General features: G+C 42.8%; 1 protein-coding gene across 2 annotated transcripts in view; it reads right to left on the reverse strand.

Annotated features, from left to right (window-relative positions):
• The window catches only part of dnah9 (dynein, axonemal, heavy chain 9), a 134,494-nt gene that overhangs the window by 42,159 nt on the left and 74,646 nt on the right, over positions 1–17,689 (reverse strand). The window contains exons 55-65 of one of the 2 annotated variants that reach the window (XM_058621034.1): positions 15,507–15,668; positions 14,516–14,749; positions 9,749–9,829; positions 8,404–8,583; positions 7,579–7,809; positions 7,109–7,303; positions 4,379–4,498; positions 2,560–2,748; positions 1,230–1,465; positions 1,029–1,151; positions 729–933 (exon numbers count right to left, since the gene is read on the reverse strand). In XM_058621034.1, coding sequence (XP_058477017.1) covers positions 729–933; positions 1,029–1,151; positions 1,230–1,465; positions 2,560–2,748; positions 4,379–4,498; positions 7,109–7,303; positions 7,579–7,809; positions 8,404–8,583; positions 9,749–9,829; positions 14,516–14,749; positions 15,507–15,668 — 1,956 coding nt within the window. Of the gene's footprint in view, positions 1–728; positions 934–1,028; positions 1,152–1,229; positions 1,466–2,559; positions 2,749–4,378; positions 4,499–7,108; positions 7,304–7,578; positions 7,810–8,403; positions 8,584–8,763; positions 9,199–9,748; positions 9,830–14,515; positions 14,750–15,506; positions 15,669–17,689 lie in introns of those variants that run through there. The other variant, XM_058621035.1, reaches the window with a different exon arrangement.

The raw sequence follows: 17,689 nt of genomic DNA on the forward strand, positions 1-17,689 counted from the left end.
AGCAGCAGCAGCAGCAGTCGGTGACTCCTCAGGATGTTTCCTTTAATTACAAAGCGAGGAGCGGGCGAGAGGAAGCCGAGCGAGCGCGGCCTTGAATGTTTGTTCTCTAATCGCAGCTGAAGGGTGCGACAGATTCTCAGGTTGTGCTGTTGCATCGCTGAGACACATCGCAGTGAGACGAGACCTCATTCAAGCGAGTGTTCAGGTCTTTTTCTTTTCTCTTTCTTTCTTTTTTTGTGTCAAGTGTGATTGCAGGAGATTCCGTGAACCTGCCTGAGACACGGATGTTCACTCCCAGTCAGAGCACATCAGAGCTGCGTGTGAAAGTCTGTGATATCTTAACAACATGTTTGATGCTTGATTTTGCTGTTAGACAGCATTTTATAAGTGGAAAATCAAGTGTTTTTGTTGCTTGGTAATCAGCTCACTGCCCATAGTGAAATGTGGCGATTTCAGCTCACAGAGAAACACAAGCTCTTGTGAATTCTGTGTTTGAAATCTTTTAGATTTACATCAGTGTCACAAACTTAAAGTTAGGCAGCAGGAGAACAGTAACACCTGTATGTATGTGACCTAAAAACCTGGTGTCGTGTGGCTTGTGGTTTATAAAATGCAGTTTCCAGTCAGAATAATGTGCTCTCACTCAGGCTATTTTAGACTTCAGCAGCCATATATTAGATTTTATGAAGTGGTAAGTTTTGAGTGTTTTCAGTGTCTTATTTGCTCACCTTCAGCTCCTCCAGGTCAGGTCTCTCCATGCTCACCACGGCGGCCAACAGCTGCTCCTCCAGGCCGTCTCTGGTCACAGTGAAGTTTATCAGCGTGCACTGGGCCTGCAGCTCCGGCTGGTAGTGAGGGTTGGCGAGCTTGGAGTGCAGGATGAGGCGGAAGCTGGGGTTGTACTCGCACTCCTTGTCTCCGATCTTTATGTACCTGTGTGTGTGTGTGTGGGGGGAATCAGTGTTTATGTTTTTCATAAGCTGCTTTTAGCACTGCACTCAAGTCTGGACGGGGTTTTTGGGTCTTACCTGCCCTTCTTAATGGTCTCTCTGCCCAGCAGAGGTCCCAGAACTGGATCCAGCGTCTCCTCCAGGTTCTCAATCAGAACCACGTCGCCTGAGGACAGAGCTCTCTCAATGGCATCCAAGTACCTGTCAAAGGACACAAGACAAAAGTATTAAAATAAAAAGACATAAAATGACTGTCGGTGACCTTGCGATGCGTCTCACCCTCTCTGTCCGATGCGGATCACGCGCAGGCTCTCGCCGTACTTGTTCTTGATCCACTTGACGCCCTGCAGCTGCGGGTCCACCATGAGCGGCCAGCGCTGGCAGGACGTGAGGATGGTGGCGTTCTCGGTGGACATGTGGTCGGCGGGCAGGCCCTCGTTCTGCCACGCCGCGATGTCCGCGTCGTCCGTCAGCATGCTCAGAGGGTCCAGGTCAGGGGTCACCGGGATGGGAACCTGGCAGAGGAGGAGTGAAGTTGTGGAAATTTTAATCAACTGAGGTGGAAAAGTTGAATGTGTAGCTACAAACTAATGACACTGCTGGCATTTCATTCATTTTCAGAACTTTTCCACAATATTTTATCAACTTCCATGACTCAATTTAGGTGGTTTAACAAAACTTGACCCCTGTAGTGACCACAGGACCCAGTAATGAGGCTCTTATTCTGATGCACCAGCTCTATCGCAAGCTTTGAAAAAATCTATCATAGAATTTGGGAACAGAACATGGGACTATGTGTCTTATATTTGTCATATGTCATATCTTCACGTTTTGCAGCAGATTACTGGGAATGACGTCGTTAAGAGTGACAATACACGTCGGAATAGATAAGCAAGGATTGGTTTTTATCTGGTATCAGTATCAATAACACGCTAAATCACACAGTCACGGGAGCAGCAACGTCGGAAGATGTTCCTATCGAGCTGGGGCGGTATACGTTCAGTACCAGTTATTTTTACGATGTTTTTTATTTCCACATTAAACCTAAATACAGTATAACTGTCCAGTGGTTAATGTGACAGGCTTCAAACTTAGGTCCTTAGTAAGTTTGAAGCCTGTCAAAAGAACTGTTGCCCTGATGGTTCTCCTCCTCCTCCTCCTCCTCCTCCTCCTCCTCCTCCTCTCTGTGCTGCAGTCCAAACAAGGCTCAACAGAAGCAGCAGCGCGGTCAGAGAAGCAACAGCTGGTGATCGAACTCGACACCCGGTGTCTCGTAACGTCGGGGCGGAGCGAGAGACAGGACCATTACGACGGCGGTTATGTAATTCTCTTCTACAGTTCAGCGTCTGATCCCTTCAACTGATGTGTGTTCAAAAGCAAAACAGATCTGTGGAAGTTTTCTTGTTTTCCAGTGATAAATAGACAATTTTCGGGTGCAATCAGACGCTGAAGTAATCTTGTTTTTGATCACAGCGAGCGGCGGCGGCGGCAGCAGAGCTGGGGTTTTTGTTAGATGTGTCACTAAATAAGAGAAGATAAGTGAGCTCCTCTGTACCTTGATTAATGTTGGCAGATCTGTGTCGAGGAGTAAATAACGCAGGAAACTCACCTGCAGCTGACTGAGGTACGGCCTCCAGGTGTCGTCCATCAGCTGCAGCCGGTACTGTTTGGTGAAGTAGCCCAGGTAGGAGATGAAGGCGGTGATGAGGAGGACGTCTCCGCACAGGTTCCTCTCCCGCTTCTTGAAATTGCCCACGGCCTCCGCCCAGCGGACGTTCTCCGACGCCAGACCTCCCACCTGAAATCAAAACCTGAATGAATCTGCGTCCGTCATTGGGGGGGGGGGGGGGGGCGCACACACGTGCAGCCTGGTGGAAACGTGACAGCAAATCTCCAGAACAGCCAAAGCTTTGCCGCCGTCAAGTCCTTTTTTATTAGGTTTTCATATCCTCTTATCAGCTCCCCGCTCGTGTAGCAACACCTCTGCTCCCGACTTCAGCAATGATCCAATTTCCCCCCTCAGGGATCAATAAAGTTCACCTCAATATCTGATCTCTCTCTAAACTCGAAGCCCCCACACTTTGAGATTTAGACTCTAAACTTTTTCCGAGGCACACTGTGGAAACAAGACAGAAAAACTGCGATAATATTAAATGAGGGGGAAAAAGGTCCTCGTCGTTCCTGTCACCTTTAAAGTTTACATTATGGAACAATTCAGTAGTTTTGTCAACTACAGAAGAGAATTCGAGGGGTTTATAAAGACATTTTGAAAGAGTCAGAGGCGTCAAAGACAAAAAGAAAACTTTTAGATCTGATGACAAACTTCTTCTCCAAGAGCTTTTCCTTCTTCTTGAGAAACCTAAAGAGTGTGGATGCTCATTAAAACTTTTGGGTTTTAATTGAAGGGGGAATTTATGAGGTTGTGGGGCGTTCAGACACCAAGATGGCTGCCACCACATAAACACTGTTGTTTTTAGTGAGGAGCAGTTTTAATGTAATCTGAACCTGGTTTGTGTCAGTTTCATTGGTTTGTTTTATAGTTTTCTCGTGTTTTTTAAACAATTATCTCTCATTTCATTTTCAATTTCTTATTCTATATCTTATTTAACTTTCTGTACGTCACCTTTAATGATGTTAGCTGAACAATAAAGTTCTAATCTGTTCTATTTTGGCTGTCGTATTTGTTTCACGGGTCTTTCACGATGGTCAGATTATCAGTCGCAGTGGCACAGATTCAAGAGTTCATAGGTCATCCGGGAGGCGTGGCAACTGAGTGCCAACGCTATTTTCAGCCAACATTTTGGTTTTTCAAACTTTGTCGGTGTCGTGCCTTAAGGAGACGTTCTTTGGTGTCTGTGATGCATTTGAAGTTCAAATAAAAACATTAATGAGGAAAAACTAATGGGGTGCGACATTGGAAATCAATTGAAAATCTGCGTAAAACCGAGTGTACCCTGATCGTAAATCAGTGGAACACATGGCATTGTTTCATTTTTGACCATTTGTATGCGTAAAATACCATGTAGACCTTTGTTATCCACTGCTAAGTAAGGGCTAAACCAAGGTGTGTTTTAACCACTTTCAACTGGAATGCATTAAAAACATGTTGAAGTACAATATATCATGTTCAACCCTGTTTATACTGTTAATATCAAGCCCATACTGTATATATTGTGGTAAATGTCTATATTGTGCATTCTTTTTTAACTTTCTTTCGTCTTGTTGTTAATATCTTTCTATATTGTACTTTCACATTATTATTTATTATCTTTACTGTCGTTGCTGCTGTGACAATGTAAGTTTCTTCACTGCAGGACTAATAAAGGACTAATCTTAAATACAACGAGACACAATGAGAAAGGAAGAGTGTGTGTGTGTTGTTGAGGAGTGTGACACTGTGTCTGACCCCACTGTTGCCCCCTCCTCACCAGGCGATTGGCCAAAGAAATGGTGCGTGCGGTCGATTCCGCTTCCTGTTGGCACTTGTGCTTCTCCGCTTTGGCTTTCTCAAACTTGGCCGTCAGCTTGGCCAGGTTCTCGTCCAGGTGCTGTTAAAGCCACACACACACACACACACACACACACACACACACACACACAAAACGTGTTTGTTATATCTTAATGAAGACACATCATTGACATAATGAAATCCCTAGCCCCTAAAAGCAGGTCCTAACCTTGAAAAAGCTTGTTTTCGGACCTCACAAACATATTAATAATAAATAATAATAAAAAAAGTACAACACTGAATTGGTTAATAAACAGCAAATATTCATGAAAAAAACCAGAAAGCAGAGGCGACTTAATTCGCTGTGTGAAGTTAAGTTGGGGCTAAAAACTGGTCATTCCTTCCTGAGACGGATTTATTTGGCATATGGAAGCAATTAGCACAAGGACAAACAGGATTAATCGGTGTAGAGACGCACAGGTTCAGTAGATTAGTTTGAGGATTGCTAATTCCCTCCTGGCGCTGAACCCTCCCTCCCTCTCTCTCTCTGTCTGTCTGTCTCTGTCTCTCAGCTCCAAACCGACAGTGAACGACAGTGAGAAGTCGCAGCACGTCTTATTAAACGGCCGTCGCTCTGCTCTCTGCGAGCGCCGCCGTCACTGAGGAACAATTATTTACAGCTGCTCTTATCAATAGTGTGGTTTTTTTAGGGGTTGATGGATTCGGTTTTAGATTAATGAACAGTAAAAGCCTTTAATGGCACTCACACCAGCTTTGTATTGACGGAGCGCTGGTGCTAAATCATTACTGGCACAGCTCAAGTGTCAACCGTCACTCAGGCGTTGATAAAATAACTCATATCCTGGATTTCGGCGCCGGCTAGTTGTTGTTTTTTGATTTATTTAAACTTTTTTTTTTTACACAATGCTGCATTACTTGAAGGTCTGATAGAGTTGTTGATCCACACTGATGTCTGAGAAATCTTTTATAGCTGGGAGCTGAGATTACAGGGCTTTCATAAGTCATTTTTCAGCCCACAATGTTATGAATAAAAACTTTTTCAGACACATTTGTTTCTGTTTTTTTCCCCGGGTATAAGAAGTCAAAGTTTTGTGGTCTTTACTTGAGCAACACCAGTCATCACAGAAGTGATGGTGACTGCTAATGCTGGTAAACTATAGAAATAAAATAGTGTCTGCATCACGTGATGAGTCCAAGCGGAGACTGTCAGAACAATAAGAACCTGGTCTTATCTCTTATCCCTTCTCTATAGCCTTTTTTTAGTCAAAGTACACGCTTTCTTTAGAAGTAAATCCAGAGATTCACCTTCAGCTGGATGTTTTGAACCACCTTCTCACCCTGGCTTTGATCCAACGTGAGTCAGGGAGGGAAACAAACTCGCTCAGAATCACTTTGGAGTCCTTTCTCGGCTCTGTAGAGCTCTCCATCGCGACCGATATTAACCCTAGTCTTATTTCCCTCTGTTTCCAAAGCGTCGAGGCAAAGAATGAGGTTTCTTTAGAAGAAAATCCAGAGTTGCCTTCAGCTGGACGTTTTGGAAGTACCTTCTGCCACCTAGTGCCCGTTTAGAGTCCTTTAGCAGCTCACGAAAATGCCCGGTCTTATGTCCCTTCTTGACTGAAGCCTTTTAGCCAAAGAATGAGGCTACTTTAGAAGAAAATCCAGAGATTCACCTTCAGCTAGATGTTTTGAAGTACCTTCTGCCACCTCGCTTTTACTACCACTGATCAAATGTGAGTCAGGGAGGAGAAGAGCGAGTATAGAGTGATTTTGGAGTATTTTCTCAGCTAGTTAAACCTGGTCTTATCTCTCATTGTCTGAAGCCTTTTTAGCCAAAAGAAATGTTTTAGCCACATTCTGCAATCTTGCTTTTACTACCACTGATCAAATGTTAATCAATGAGGGAATGAGCTAGCTAAGAATCATTTCGGAGCCCTTTTGAGGCTCGTAGAGCTCTCCTTTAGCAAAAATGCCAGTTTCTAAAGCCTTTCTGGCCAAAAAAACTAGGTTTCTTTCTAAGAAAATCCAGAGAGTCACCTTTAGCCAGACTTTTGAATGACCCTCTGCTATTCTGCTTTCACCGCCACTAATGAAATGTGTGTGAGGGAGAAGAGGGCTCGAGCTCCGAGTCCTTTAGCACCTCGGAGTTCACAAAAACACCAGACCAATATTAACCCCGGTCTTATTTCCCCTCCTGTTCTAAAGCCATTTTAGCCAAACAATGAGGAACCTTTCACAAAGAGAAAATCCAGAGAGTCACCTTGAGCTGGACTTTTGAACAACCCTCTGCTATTCTGCTTTCACCCCCACTAATGAAATGTGAGCCAGGGAGGGAAAAACAGCTAAGTCTGAGTCATTCTGAAGTCCTTCCGTGTCCCATAGAGCTCTCCATCACAAAAATGCCAGACCAATATTAATCCCAGACATATCTCTCCCTCTTGTCTGAAGCTTTTTTTGGTATCCTTGGCAAAAGGTGGTTCAAGCTGAAGGTGACTCTGTGGATTTCCACTTTGCTTTTCACACAACATCGCAACTCTGAGAATGCATTTACTGCAAGCAGAACTCGTAATCGTGACACACAGCTTTGAGAAAACGTAGTTATTAGGTGAAGAATATGACGATGAAGATTTATGTACAAGAACATCTGGATTTTTGAAGTTCTCCTTAGATGAAACAACTCCCATCTTACCTTAATTTTGCCCTTGATGGCAGCGAGGTGCTCCTGCGCGGCCGCCAGCTCTGCGTTGGCCTTCTTCAGAGCCTGACGTTTGGGCTCCACCTCGCAGAAAACCTCGTAGAACGTGACGATGTTCAAGACCCAGGAGCACAGACCCCCCGCCGCCAAAGACTTGGACGCGATGAGGTCAGGTTTGAACTCTGGATCCTAGAAATTACGAATGAAAATGGTTGATAGAACTTTTAATACTTGAAGTGAATTAAGACGCGCTGACACACCTAGCATCCGCTCCACTGAGCCTCATAATCAGGGTGGCGGTTAAATTTGTAACGCTTAATTAAGCGGTTGATTTTCTCTGGCTGTCACTTGGACACTCGGCAGCCTTACTGTGGCTTTGTCATTGTGTCTTCACCCTCGCCAAATTGATGACTCATTATCTCGCCCCGCACTTCAATGAGAAGACGGCTAATTGTGAAACTCACCTGCAGGTAAGGCTGAATGGCCTTGAGACAAGCTTCCGGGATGTTCTCTTTGTCGAAGTTGACGAGTGCGTCCAGGAACGCGTCCACCTTGGCCATCATCACCTTCGCCGCCTTCCAGCTGCGGTCCTTAGGGACTTTCCCGCGCGGCGCCATCAGGACCATGACGGCCGCAGTGACGTTGGTCACCGCCGTCACGGGCGAGCCGAATGACTTCAGCTCCGTCAGGTTGTTCTGATGGATGTTAAATAAAAGAGAGAGCGGGGGATGGATGAGAGAGAGGATGAAAGAGCTGTGATTTAATTGAATTTGAACAACTGCACGTCCCCGCGGTCTGCCGGGGCGAGAGCACAGAGAGACGGAGAGGGAAAAGAAAAAAAAAAGGTTTTAGAATAAAGGAGGAAGAACCTGTGCTGACTTTGAGAGGACAACAGAGAATACTAATTAGAGCATCTTTAAAGAGCAAACTCCACGCCGTGATTGAACTGTCTGTTCTGCTTGTTTGAGCAGAGAGCACCTTTTCAGCACAGAGGGTGTTTCTCTGCTAAAGTCCCCCAAGGCTGCTCATAAACCAACACGGGATGCAAAGATAAAGTAAAAAAAAAAAAAAACCCGGGGAACGTGACTAAACTAAGACGTGGCTAAATCCTGTGATTCAAACAGTTCAAGGCCAGTGTGGACATAACTTAGTCCACTGAAGCCGGGGAGAAAATAAATCAAACAAAAAAGATAGAGAACACAAACCCCCTCTAAAACAAGAGGAAAACAGAGAAACGTATGATTGAGCAAATCATTGAAGCACAGCATGGGTGTAAGAGAGTAACTGACCTTATTAAGAGTGTTAAGGGCATCTTGAGCAGCTAAGAGAGCCGGCTCAGCTTTGGCCAAGTCCTCCTCGCAGTCTCTCTGCTTGGCGCTGACCGTCACAGCGATGGCCGCCACCTTTTGCTCCTCCTCATCAGCCACTGCCTTCTCCTTGGACACCTTCTCGGTCTCTACACCCACCACCTGTGGACAGGACACACAATTTAACCGTCGGGGTTAATGGCGCGGGTTCACTGGAGTGTACTCGCTCTCGCAGCGTGCGCTCGCTGAGGAAAGATAACCTTTCAAGTAAGTCATGCAGACTACGGTTGTTGAAGGACAGAGTTCAGTGTTTAAAGTCAAGACAAGAAGGTTCATACTCACTAGAAACACAGGTGCCAGCAGGATAAAAGCCATGTTTGCCTGCTGACATTTACAATATCTTAAGAATATGTTGCTCTCCCACACCAAAGTCCATAGAGAAAATCAGTGAATTTTAGCTCACTCAGACACACAAGCTGCTGGTCTAGTGCTGCCTCGTGTGGTCAGTTTGTGCCACTGAAATAAATCCAAACAAAGGATATCAAACCTCAAAAGTTGCCAAAATAACCCATTTGAACTTACTGCTGGAGGCATTAGTGGAACAAAAACTCCTATGTGCTGTGATGTAAAATCACTGATTTTTTCCATGGACTTTGGTGTGGGAGAGCTGATAGGTTTACAAAGCGACGCTATCTTGGATTTCCAGTCAAAAAACCATTGTGTAACAGTGAGATAACGTTATAATTATATTGTTAAGATATCATAGGCTTAGGCCGAAGTAGATTTGATTGGATTAGTCCTTTTTCCAGTGGTAAAAATCCGTTTTTGGCAGTCATGATATGACAGAGAATGACTTTGCCAGGATCTAGGTGAAAAGAGTGAGGAAAAGAGTCAGCAGAAAACATGAACTCTCACTTTAAATTGGAGAGGAGACAGAGGAGGAATAACAAGTGACTCATTATTATGCAAAAATTGTCAGACAAAGGCAAATTCAAATTCTGACAACCTCTCCTCAGTAGCAGGAAAAGTTCAACATGCTGAAATGTTTACTTCTCTGACCTATCAGACTTTGATTTACAACAAAAGCAGAAAAAAAAAGATCTTTCCCCCCGAAATTTCTCATCTTGGGCTGAGCAGTTTCGACATCTCACACCAGAAATCTATGAGTGGGATTATCCACAGCAGTGGGGTTTCTCTGTTTCCACAAAGGACTTGCTGATGCTGGATGTTTGTTTTTCTGTGATGTCAGTTCTAAAATGTGAACTTGTCGTCACCTACGATCTCTCAATCACACTTTACACGTATGACTGTAAGTTCTTGTTCTTGCCTGAATCAGTTTGTCGGCGTCTTCGTTCTTCTGCGTGAGTTCCACTTCCTGGGCGGCCAGCTTGGCCTTCAGGTCGTCCACCTGTCAGAGAGCGAGACAAAGACGCCATGAGGTGAAGACAATATGACGGCTGATAGTTCAGCACTGTGTGGACAAATGAATGAATGAATGAACAAATGACATCAATTAGACCTGAAGAAAAGGCTTTTCAGACCTTGAACACATTTCTACTGGATGATTAGAAGTAGACTGACTGATTTGAAAGCAGTTTATATAACATCATCTATTCAAACATAAACAATAGAAACTGTGTGTCAACGGGAAGCCATTACTTGTATGTAAGTCTATCAAGCTAACCTTAATTCAGAATTAAATATAATGTCAGAGGTCAGAAATTCCACTTTGTAATGTACTTTTAAAGACAATTTTTCATAAATGAGATCCACAACACCTTTCATTTACAGTAGAAAACTAAATATGTTGTCATTGTTGTTGAATTTAGCTTATGTCATGTGATGATGACGTTTGCCGTTTGGTCACCTAAGTTCCAGTTTGAATTTACTTGTTTATATCATTATTTGTTGATTTTTTGTGATTTTTTGTTGGCAATAGAAGGCGTGCTACAGTTGACAAAGCTCAGACAAAAGGTCTAATCGATCGTGACAGCAGTCGGCGTCACCTAATTGTCAAATGAGACGATTCTGTGGCTGGAGAAATGAAGCGCTGTCTGAATAGAGAGGATTGAATAAAGTTGATCAAAAGATCTAATCATTAGCATTAGCACTATTTTGTTGGCAAAAGAGCAGATTATTTGGCTAAAGAAAGTCAACCAAAAGGTCTAATCTTTAGCAATAGCAGTTAGCACCATTTACTGTATGTAGCAATAGTGGAGATTCTGTGGTCTAAGAAAGTTGGACAAAAGGACTAAATATTAGCGATAGCAGTTAGCACCGTTTAACTCGCAATAGAGAGGATTCTCTAGCAGAGCAAAGTCAAACAAAAGGTCTAAATGTTAGCAATAGCAGCTAGTGCTATTTAACTCCCATTATAGAAGATTCTATGGCTGAAAAAAGTCAAACAAAGGGTCTAATCTTTAGCACCATTTATTTGGCAATAGAGATGATTCTAAGACTGAAAAAAGACGAAGAAAAGGTCTGGATATTAGCGATAGCAGTTAGCACCATGCAGGATTGAGCTTCAATCAAGCATGTGACTTTTAATCCATTATTTAAACAAATCCTTTTCTGTTTAAAAAGATAAATTGAGAGAGAAAGAAGATGAATGACATGCAAATCTGAATAAAATAATAATAATAATAACATATACGCTTTAGGATGAAGAGCAGCCGTCAGCACACACACACACACACACACACACACACACACACACACACACACACACACACACACACAATGAGAAATTAAAGCGCTAACAAACTCCTCATAACTCCCGACAAACAGGGCTGTGCATTACCGTCCGACTCCATCAAAACGCGGCTCTGGGGAAATAAAAACAGACTGTTTTTCATGCTTGTCTTTCAGCTAATTAACAAACAGGAAATCAGGCCGCGGGGAAGACGGGCCTTTCAGGTCCCGACGACTCCACACAAAAGATTCAGTCAAACATTAGACGAGCACCAAGTGAGCCATCAACATGATGAATAGGCAGAGAAGAGGGTGGGGGGGAGGGCGCTGCAGGAGGGGAGAGGAGGGGAGGAGGTGAGGGAGAAACTAATTGGTGGCAGAGATGGTGAGATTCAAGACATCTGAGCTTCTGTGTTTATTTATCTAATGGTGCATACATCTGTGTACTAATACTACTGCAGATCATAGACATGAGAGCAGGAAAACATCATCAACCACCAACACTGTGACTGCCACTGTTTACTTATACTACACCTGTGTACGAATACCACTACATATGTGTACTAATACTACATCTGTGTACTAAGACTACTGCAGATCATAGACATGAGAGCAGGAAAACATCATCAACCACCAACACTGTGACTGCCACTGTTTACTTATACTACACCTGTGTACGAATACCACTACATATGTGTACTAATACTACATCTGTGTAGTAATACTACTGTAGATCATAGACATGAGAGTAGGAAAACATCAACCACCGACACTGTGACTATCACTGTGTACTAATACTACATCTGTGTACTAATACTAATACTTTTATCAACTACTATGTTGTGTACTACTACTACCTTAACTGTCAAATAATATCACCTCTGCCTTCCACTATTACTATTTTCTAGTACTAATATCACAACTACTACCACCTATTTGTACCTTCTAATCCTACTACCGTGTACTATTGCTGCCTTCTATTACTACTACAACTGTCTACTATAACTCTTGCTATTACTACCTACTGCCTACTGCTGCTACAACAGTCACTATTCCTACTAATACTACTACTACTACTACTAGTACTACTATCTTTTACTACTCCTACGAAAACAGTTTACTATTACTAATACTAGCTGTATTGGAAGCTTTTCTAGTTTTGAGATATTCAAAAAGACGTTCCACATATGACCTCCAACAGAAGGACCTGTTTCGCTATTTTCAAGCCCGTCAATTTGCTAGGAGCCAGAGCCCACAATTTCCTAATCTTCCGAATAAATCACTTACTGCCACTTCAATTGTCTACTATTACTACTACAACTACCAGTACTACCAATACATTCTACTGTCATTGTCTATGATTACTTCTACCATTACTAGTACTACCACGACTTCAACTGTCTACTATTACTACTACCACTACTACTACAGCTACAACTGTCTACTGTTAGTAGTAGTAGTAGTAGAACTACCACTGCCTCTTACTAGTGTTTAAGCTACTACATTACTAAACTAACACTACAACTACCTAGTACTATCACTACTACTATGACAAAACTAGTACCAGTACTACTAACTAAACTAAAGCACACATATATCTACAGCTGCCTCACAACTACTATCACTATACCACTACTAGTTACTTGTTACTTATTAACACTAATATAGAATTTCCACCACTATCATTAATGGTTTCTACTATTAATACTAGTTAAAATACTTGTATGAATTTGATGTGTGTGTCTCAGTGAGACAATGACGGACAGACAGACAGACAGACAGATAGGAACAGACAGGGACACTATTAGTGAAGACACAAACAAGTAAAAATAAAACCTCCACAAAGTTTAAGAGGGGAAAAAAACACATGGAACTAATGTTTCCTCTGGAGAGCAGATGACTCACACACTCACACTTGTACAGCATCTTCTACAGTCCACCCCATCACACACACACATACACACACACACACACACACACACACACACACACAAAGCATTAATGGAAACTCTCTGCTGCTGCAAAGTGGAGTGTCTTTAATTAGAGGACTCCCCCATTACCATACAGCTCCTATACACACCCATATGTATATGTGTGTGTAGACTTGTTTTTGTTACCTCTGCAGGCCCGTGGTAAAACACTTACCGTGTGAGGACCAATTGTCCTGCAACAGATCTTTTTTTTTTTTTTTTTTAAATACTGATCAGGATGAGAGATAGTGAATTGTAGTGAGGTTAAGACAGATGTGTCCAAAGTCTGCCCCGTGGGCCAATCACGGCCCTTGGTCAGATTTTGACGGCCCGCAGTTTCGGTTATTAAAACGTTTCGTTATAAAAACTTTCGGTTTTTATAACGTCTCATTTATCAAATCTGGCCCTCGTTAAAAAAGAGTTTGGACACCCTGGCTTAAGGTGAGGCGTGGACTAGTTATGGCTAAGGCTAGGCATTAACTAGTTATGGTTAAAGTTAGGCATGAACTAGTTTAGTCATTCTAAAAACAGGCTTAACTTTTTGACGTTGCAAGATTCGTAATTTGACTGTCACCAAGTCATTTTCTGAAACCAGTAGTCCCCTCACGGAGACCAAAACCTGATCCTAGGCAGAACCTAATTTCTGAGGAAGTGGTTTAAGTTGAGGACTGAGATTTGAATTGTGGATACGTTAAGGTTAAGTTATGTTTGATTTTAAGGGATAATGCTTGGGTTAGGCTGTCCAAATGAATACATGGAAGTCACTGCAGAGTCCTGAGAAGATTAGCTGTGTAAACCTGTGTGTGTGTGTGTGTGTGTGTGGGCTCACTGTAAATGGGACACAATGGGGAACAAACACAGGAGGACGCTGCTGATCAATACACTGACGTCAGTAAGTATTTATGCATGTGTGACTTTGTGCGGGCGGATATTTGTGTGTGTGTGTGTGTGTGTGTGTGTGTGTGTGTGTGTGTGTGTGGGCATGTTTATGCAAAACTGCAGCGATGCCCAGTATGTGAGGGTGAAACCGTGTGTGTGTGTGTGTACTCGCTCACTCGTAGAGCGTGTATAATTAGGGGCTGCCTCACATACAGAAACTGGTGTTGCATTATTCATGAAACTCTCATCTGCAAACGTGTGTGTGTGTGTGAGAGACAGTAAACATCTGAACTAATGGACAGAGTGAAGGTGTTAGAGATAAAAACATGAAATGATAAACATTTGACATTAAATATATGTAGAAAAAAGTCAAACAGGTATTTTTCTGCTCTTCATGTTCATTCACTAAACATAGTCACAGGTAAAAGAGAACTACTGCTGTTTGTGCTGTCAAGGTTGTGGAGAACATCTGGAGAAGAAGGTGCTGGAGGAAGATCTACATTGTTCTACTTCTAAATAACTTCTGGACAAGAGATGAAAACGTGAAGTCTCACCTGAGTCGAGGTGCTGTTGAGCTTCTGCAGGCCGTTCTCCAGCCGCTCACTTTTGTTGGTGAGGTCTTTGCTCTTCTGACTCAGCAGGCTGCCGTAGAGCTTGATCTGCTCGAGGAAGGACTTGGGCGTGGTGTAGTTGTAGCGCCGCTCGTTGGCCAGATACTCCCTGGAAGTGTGATTGACGCTTGTGTGCACGTACGCCATGAATTTGCTCACCGACTGCTTCACCTCGGGCTGCAAGAACAAATGCGGGGGGAGAAGGTCATGTCACATTCGGCGCAGATGACTCTGCAGATTCACGGTGGGGGGGGACCCTCTTTCCTCAGGCTCTGGAGTTCATTTTTAGGTGATTACATTTTTTACATTCACTCTGTTACGGTGTCTGACATCTTTCCAGAGCGTGAAAATTCTGCTTTTTTAAAGTGTGGTAGTATGTGGTACTAACACCTGCATAATGGCTACCAAAGAAAAACAGATTTTAGACACTTAAATCTACACCAGATTACTTCTAAAATATCTTAAATATGTTTTTTTGCTTCATCTTGCTTCTTGGAAACTGAAGTTTGTTCACCACTCACGCTCACGCATTAAATTCCATTAAGAAAATCAATGTTTTAGCTTACTGTGACACAGGAGCTTGCTGCTCTACTGTTGCCTCGTGTGGTGAGTTTGTGTCACTGTGCGGTGAATCTAAATGAAGGATTTCAAACACAGAATTCACCAAACAACAACAGTTGAACTTAGTGATGGAGGCAGCAGTGGATCAACAACTCCTGTGTGCTGTTGGGAGAGGGTTTGTAAAATCGGTGATTTTCTCTATGGAGTTTGGTGCAGTAGAGTAAGTGGTTCATAAGGAGTCAGAAAAGGCTGTTTAATACCAAAATAAAGATATCTTAGACTAAAGATGGTGTATATTTTATGAGCTGAGTCATACAAGCGCATGTTCAAAACCCCCTTAACCGTTTCCTTTAATGTCTTGAGAGCCTCTTACTTCTATATTCTCCACCTCCTGGAGGAACCTGTAGCTGACCGACTCCAGTGCCTCCTGTGGCCACTCGTGGAACCAGTCAATGGCGGTGCAGTTGACCACCGCGGGGAACTTCCTGCTGCGGACCCTCAGTTTACTACCGACCGGAGAGAAACACAGAGCCACCTAAAAACACACACACGCACACAGGCGCGCACGCACACACACACACACACTGTGATAAAGCAGAATTTATCTCTTTTTTTGTCACAGGCGACGACAAACCCATGAATGAAAATCAATTGAAAAGATTGTGTATTTGTATATGTATTTGTATTATAAACTGTGTACAAACAAAAGTTACACTCTGCAAATTAAGCGCCAACAATTTCCCATTGAAACCCATTCAAACTGCAATTTCATTAAAGCATAATGCATGCATTTTATTATATGTGTGTGTCAATCTGGGCTTTTGCCTAGGAAGTGATCTTTTTCTGTCATTTTTGGCATATGGAGTAAAAAACATGCCATTTCTACTAGATGGCACTATGACAAGTGTTGCTTCTAATCACTGACATTATCCCAGGCTGTAATAATTCAACACATGTATTTTTACTTTGCATGTAGTTTACTGAAAACATTTAAATTTTCTGTGGCATCATGACAAAAAGCTGGCATTTAAAGAGTTAAAATCTTAAAATTAATTAGTGTTTGATATCAATAGTTAGGTCAGATGTAGGTGAAAGTAGAATGTATATAATATATAATAATTGCAAGTGCCTGTTTCAAGGGAGAGGAGCAGGAAAATGATGGATTAATAATTTGCAGCTACGACATCATTAAGCAAACAAAGCTCCCGGCAAGTATGTGGATTAAAAAGTGTGCGTGTTGTGAGTTGTGGGACTGTTTCAGACTGATTTTCGCTGTTGGAGACGAACAGCTGGCTCGCTGAGAAGCTCAGCCAGATGCTCGACAGAAAACAACACACACACACACACACACACAGGAGGAAAAACCAAAGACAAAAAGACACTGCTAATGACGGGGGAAAAAACTTGTTATTTCACTTTTTATACAACTGGTTTTATAAGTAATTAAAGACAAAGTTGAAAAGTTTTTTGTTTGTTCTGTAGCCTTAGATTAAGACTTTTATATGCACTTTAGGCAAGGGTCTTGTTTTACGACAGCAGCCATCTTGTGCATGTTTCTATGGTAGCTCGGAGATTCTGTAGTTGGACAAAATGGCATCCATGGCGGAAGCAAAACCACATTGCTGGCAAATTCAAATGGGTTCGCCCAAGGCTAGCTCTGCCCACACATCTATAGGAACCTGATCAACAGATCGACAACTCCAGGGTCCTTGAATGCATCTCGTTAGCTCAACACTCTGTAGCGATAGAACTTTACCAGGGTCTTTGAACACATCTTTTTAGCTGCTATTAGCTTAACACTACTCAGTTGTGATAGAACTTTACTAGGGTCTTTGAATGCATCTCGTTAGCTGCTATTAGCGCAACACTCTTTCACAATAGAAGTTTACCAGGGTCTTTGAATGCATCTCGTTCGCTCAAAACTCTGTGGTGATATAAGTTCACCAGGGTCTTTGAATGCATCTCGTTCGCTCAAAACTCTGTAGTGATAGAACTTTACCAGGGTCTTTGAATGCATCTCGTTCGCTTAAAACTCTGTAGTGATAGAACTTTACCAGGGTCTTTGAATGCATCTTGTTAGCTGCCCTTAGCTGTTAAATATTTTCTTATATATTTTCTTTAAATATTGGAGTAACATTTTTGTGTATTAAATCTCCATCTCTAACACATGCAGGGACAAAACTCTCTGCAAACTTAAAAGAGAGTGACAGCACTTTTTTTTTCCTCTGGAGATCAGCACTTTCCACTCAGACAGTTATGAGACGGAGAACTAAACAAATCCGCCCGTGCCCCTGGGACTGCCTCCCTCGTTTAATCACTCTCTAACCCGGGGAGGTGCTGGGAGCCAGGCAGGTGGTGTGTGTTGGTGGAGGAGGAGTGTGTAACGCTGTAATAATGACTGGATAAGCCACCCTCCTGGAATCCCTCTACCACTCCAGGGGGGGAACAAAGTGTCCGCATGAAGGTGAAATTATCTACGACTAAGCAGCTGTGTTGGCGACGCGTTCGAGTTCGTCGGAAAATGTCTGAAAAAGGACAAACTCAGATGTTTATCCG

This window comes from Solea solea, chromosome 21 (genome assembly GCF_958295425.1).
Source record: "Solea solea chromosome 21, fSolSol10.1, whole genome shotgun sequence".
NCBI classification, from domain to species: Eukaryota; Metazoa; Chordata; class Actinopteri; order Pleuronectiformes; family Soleidae; genus Solea; species Solea solea.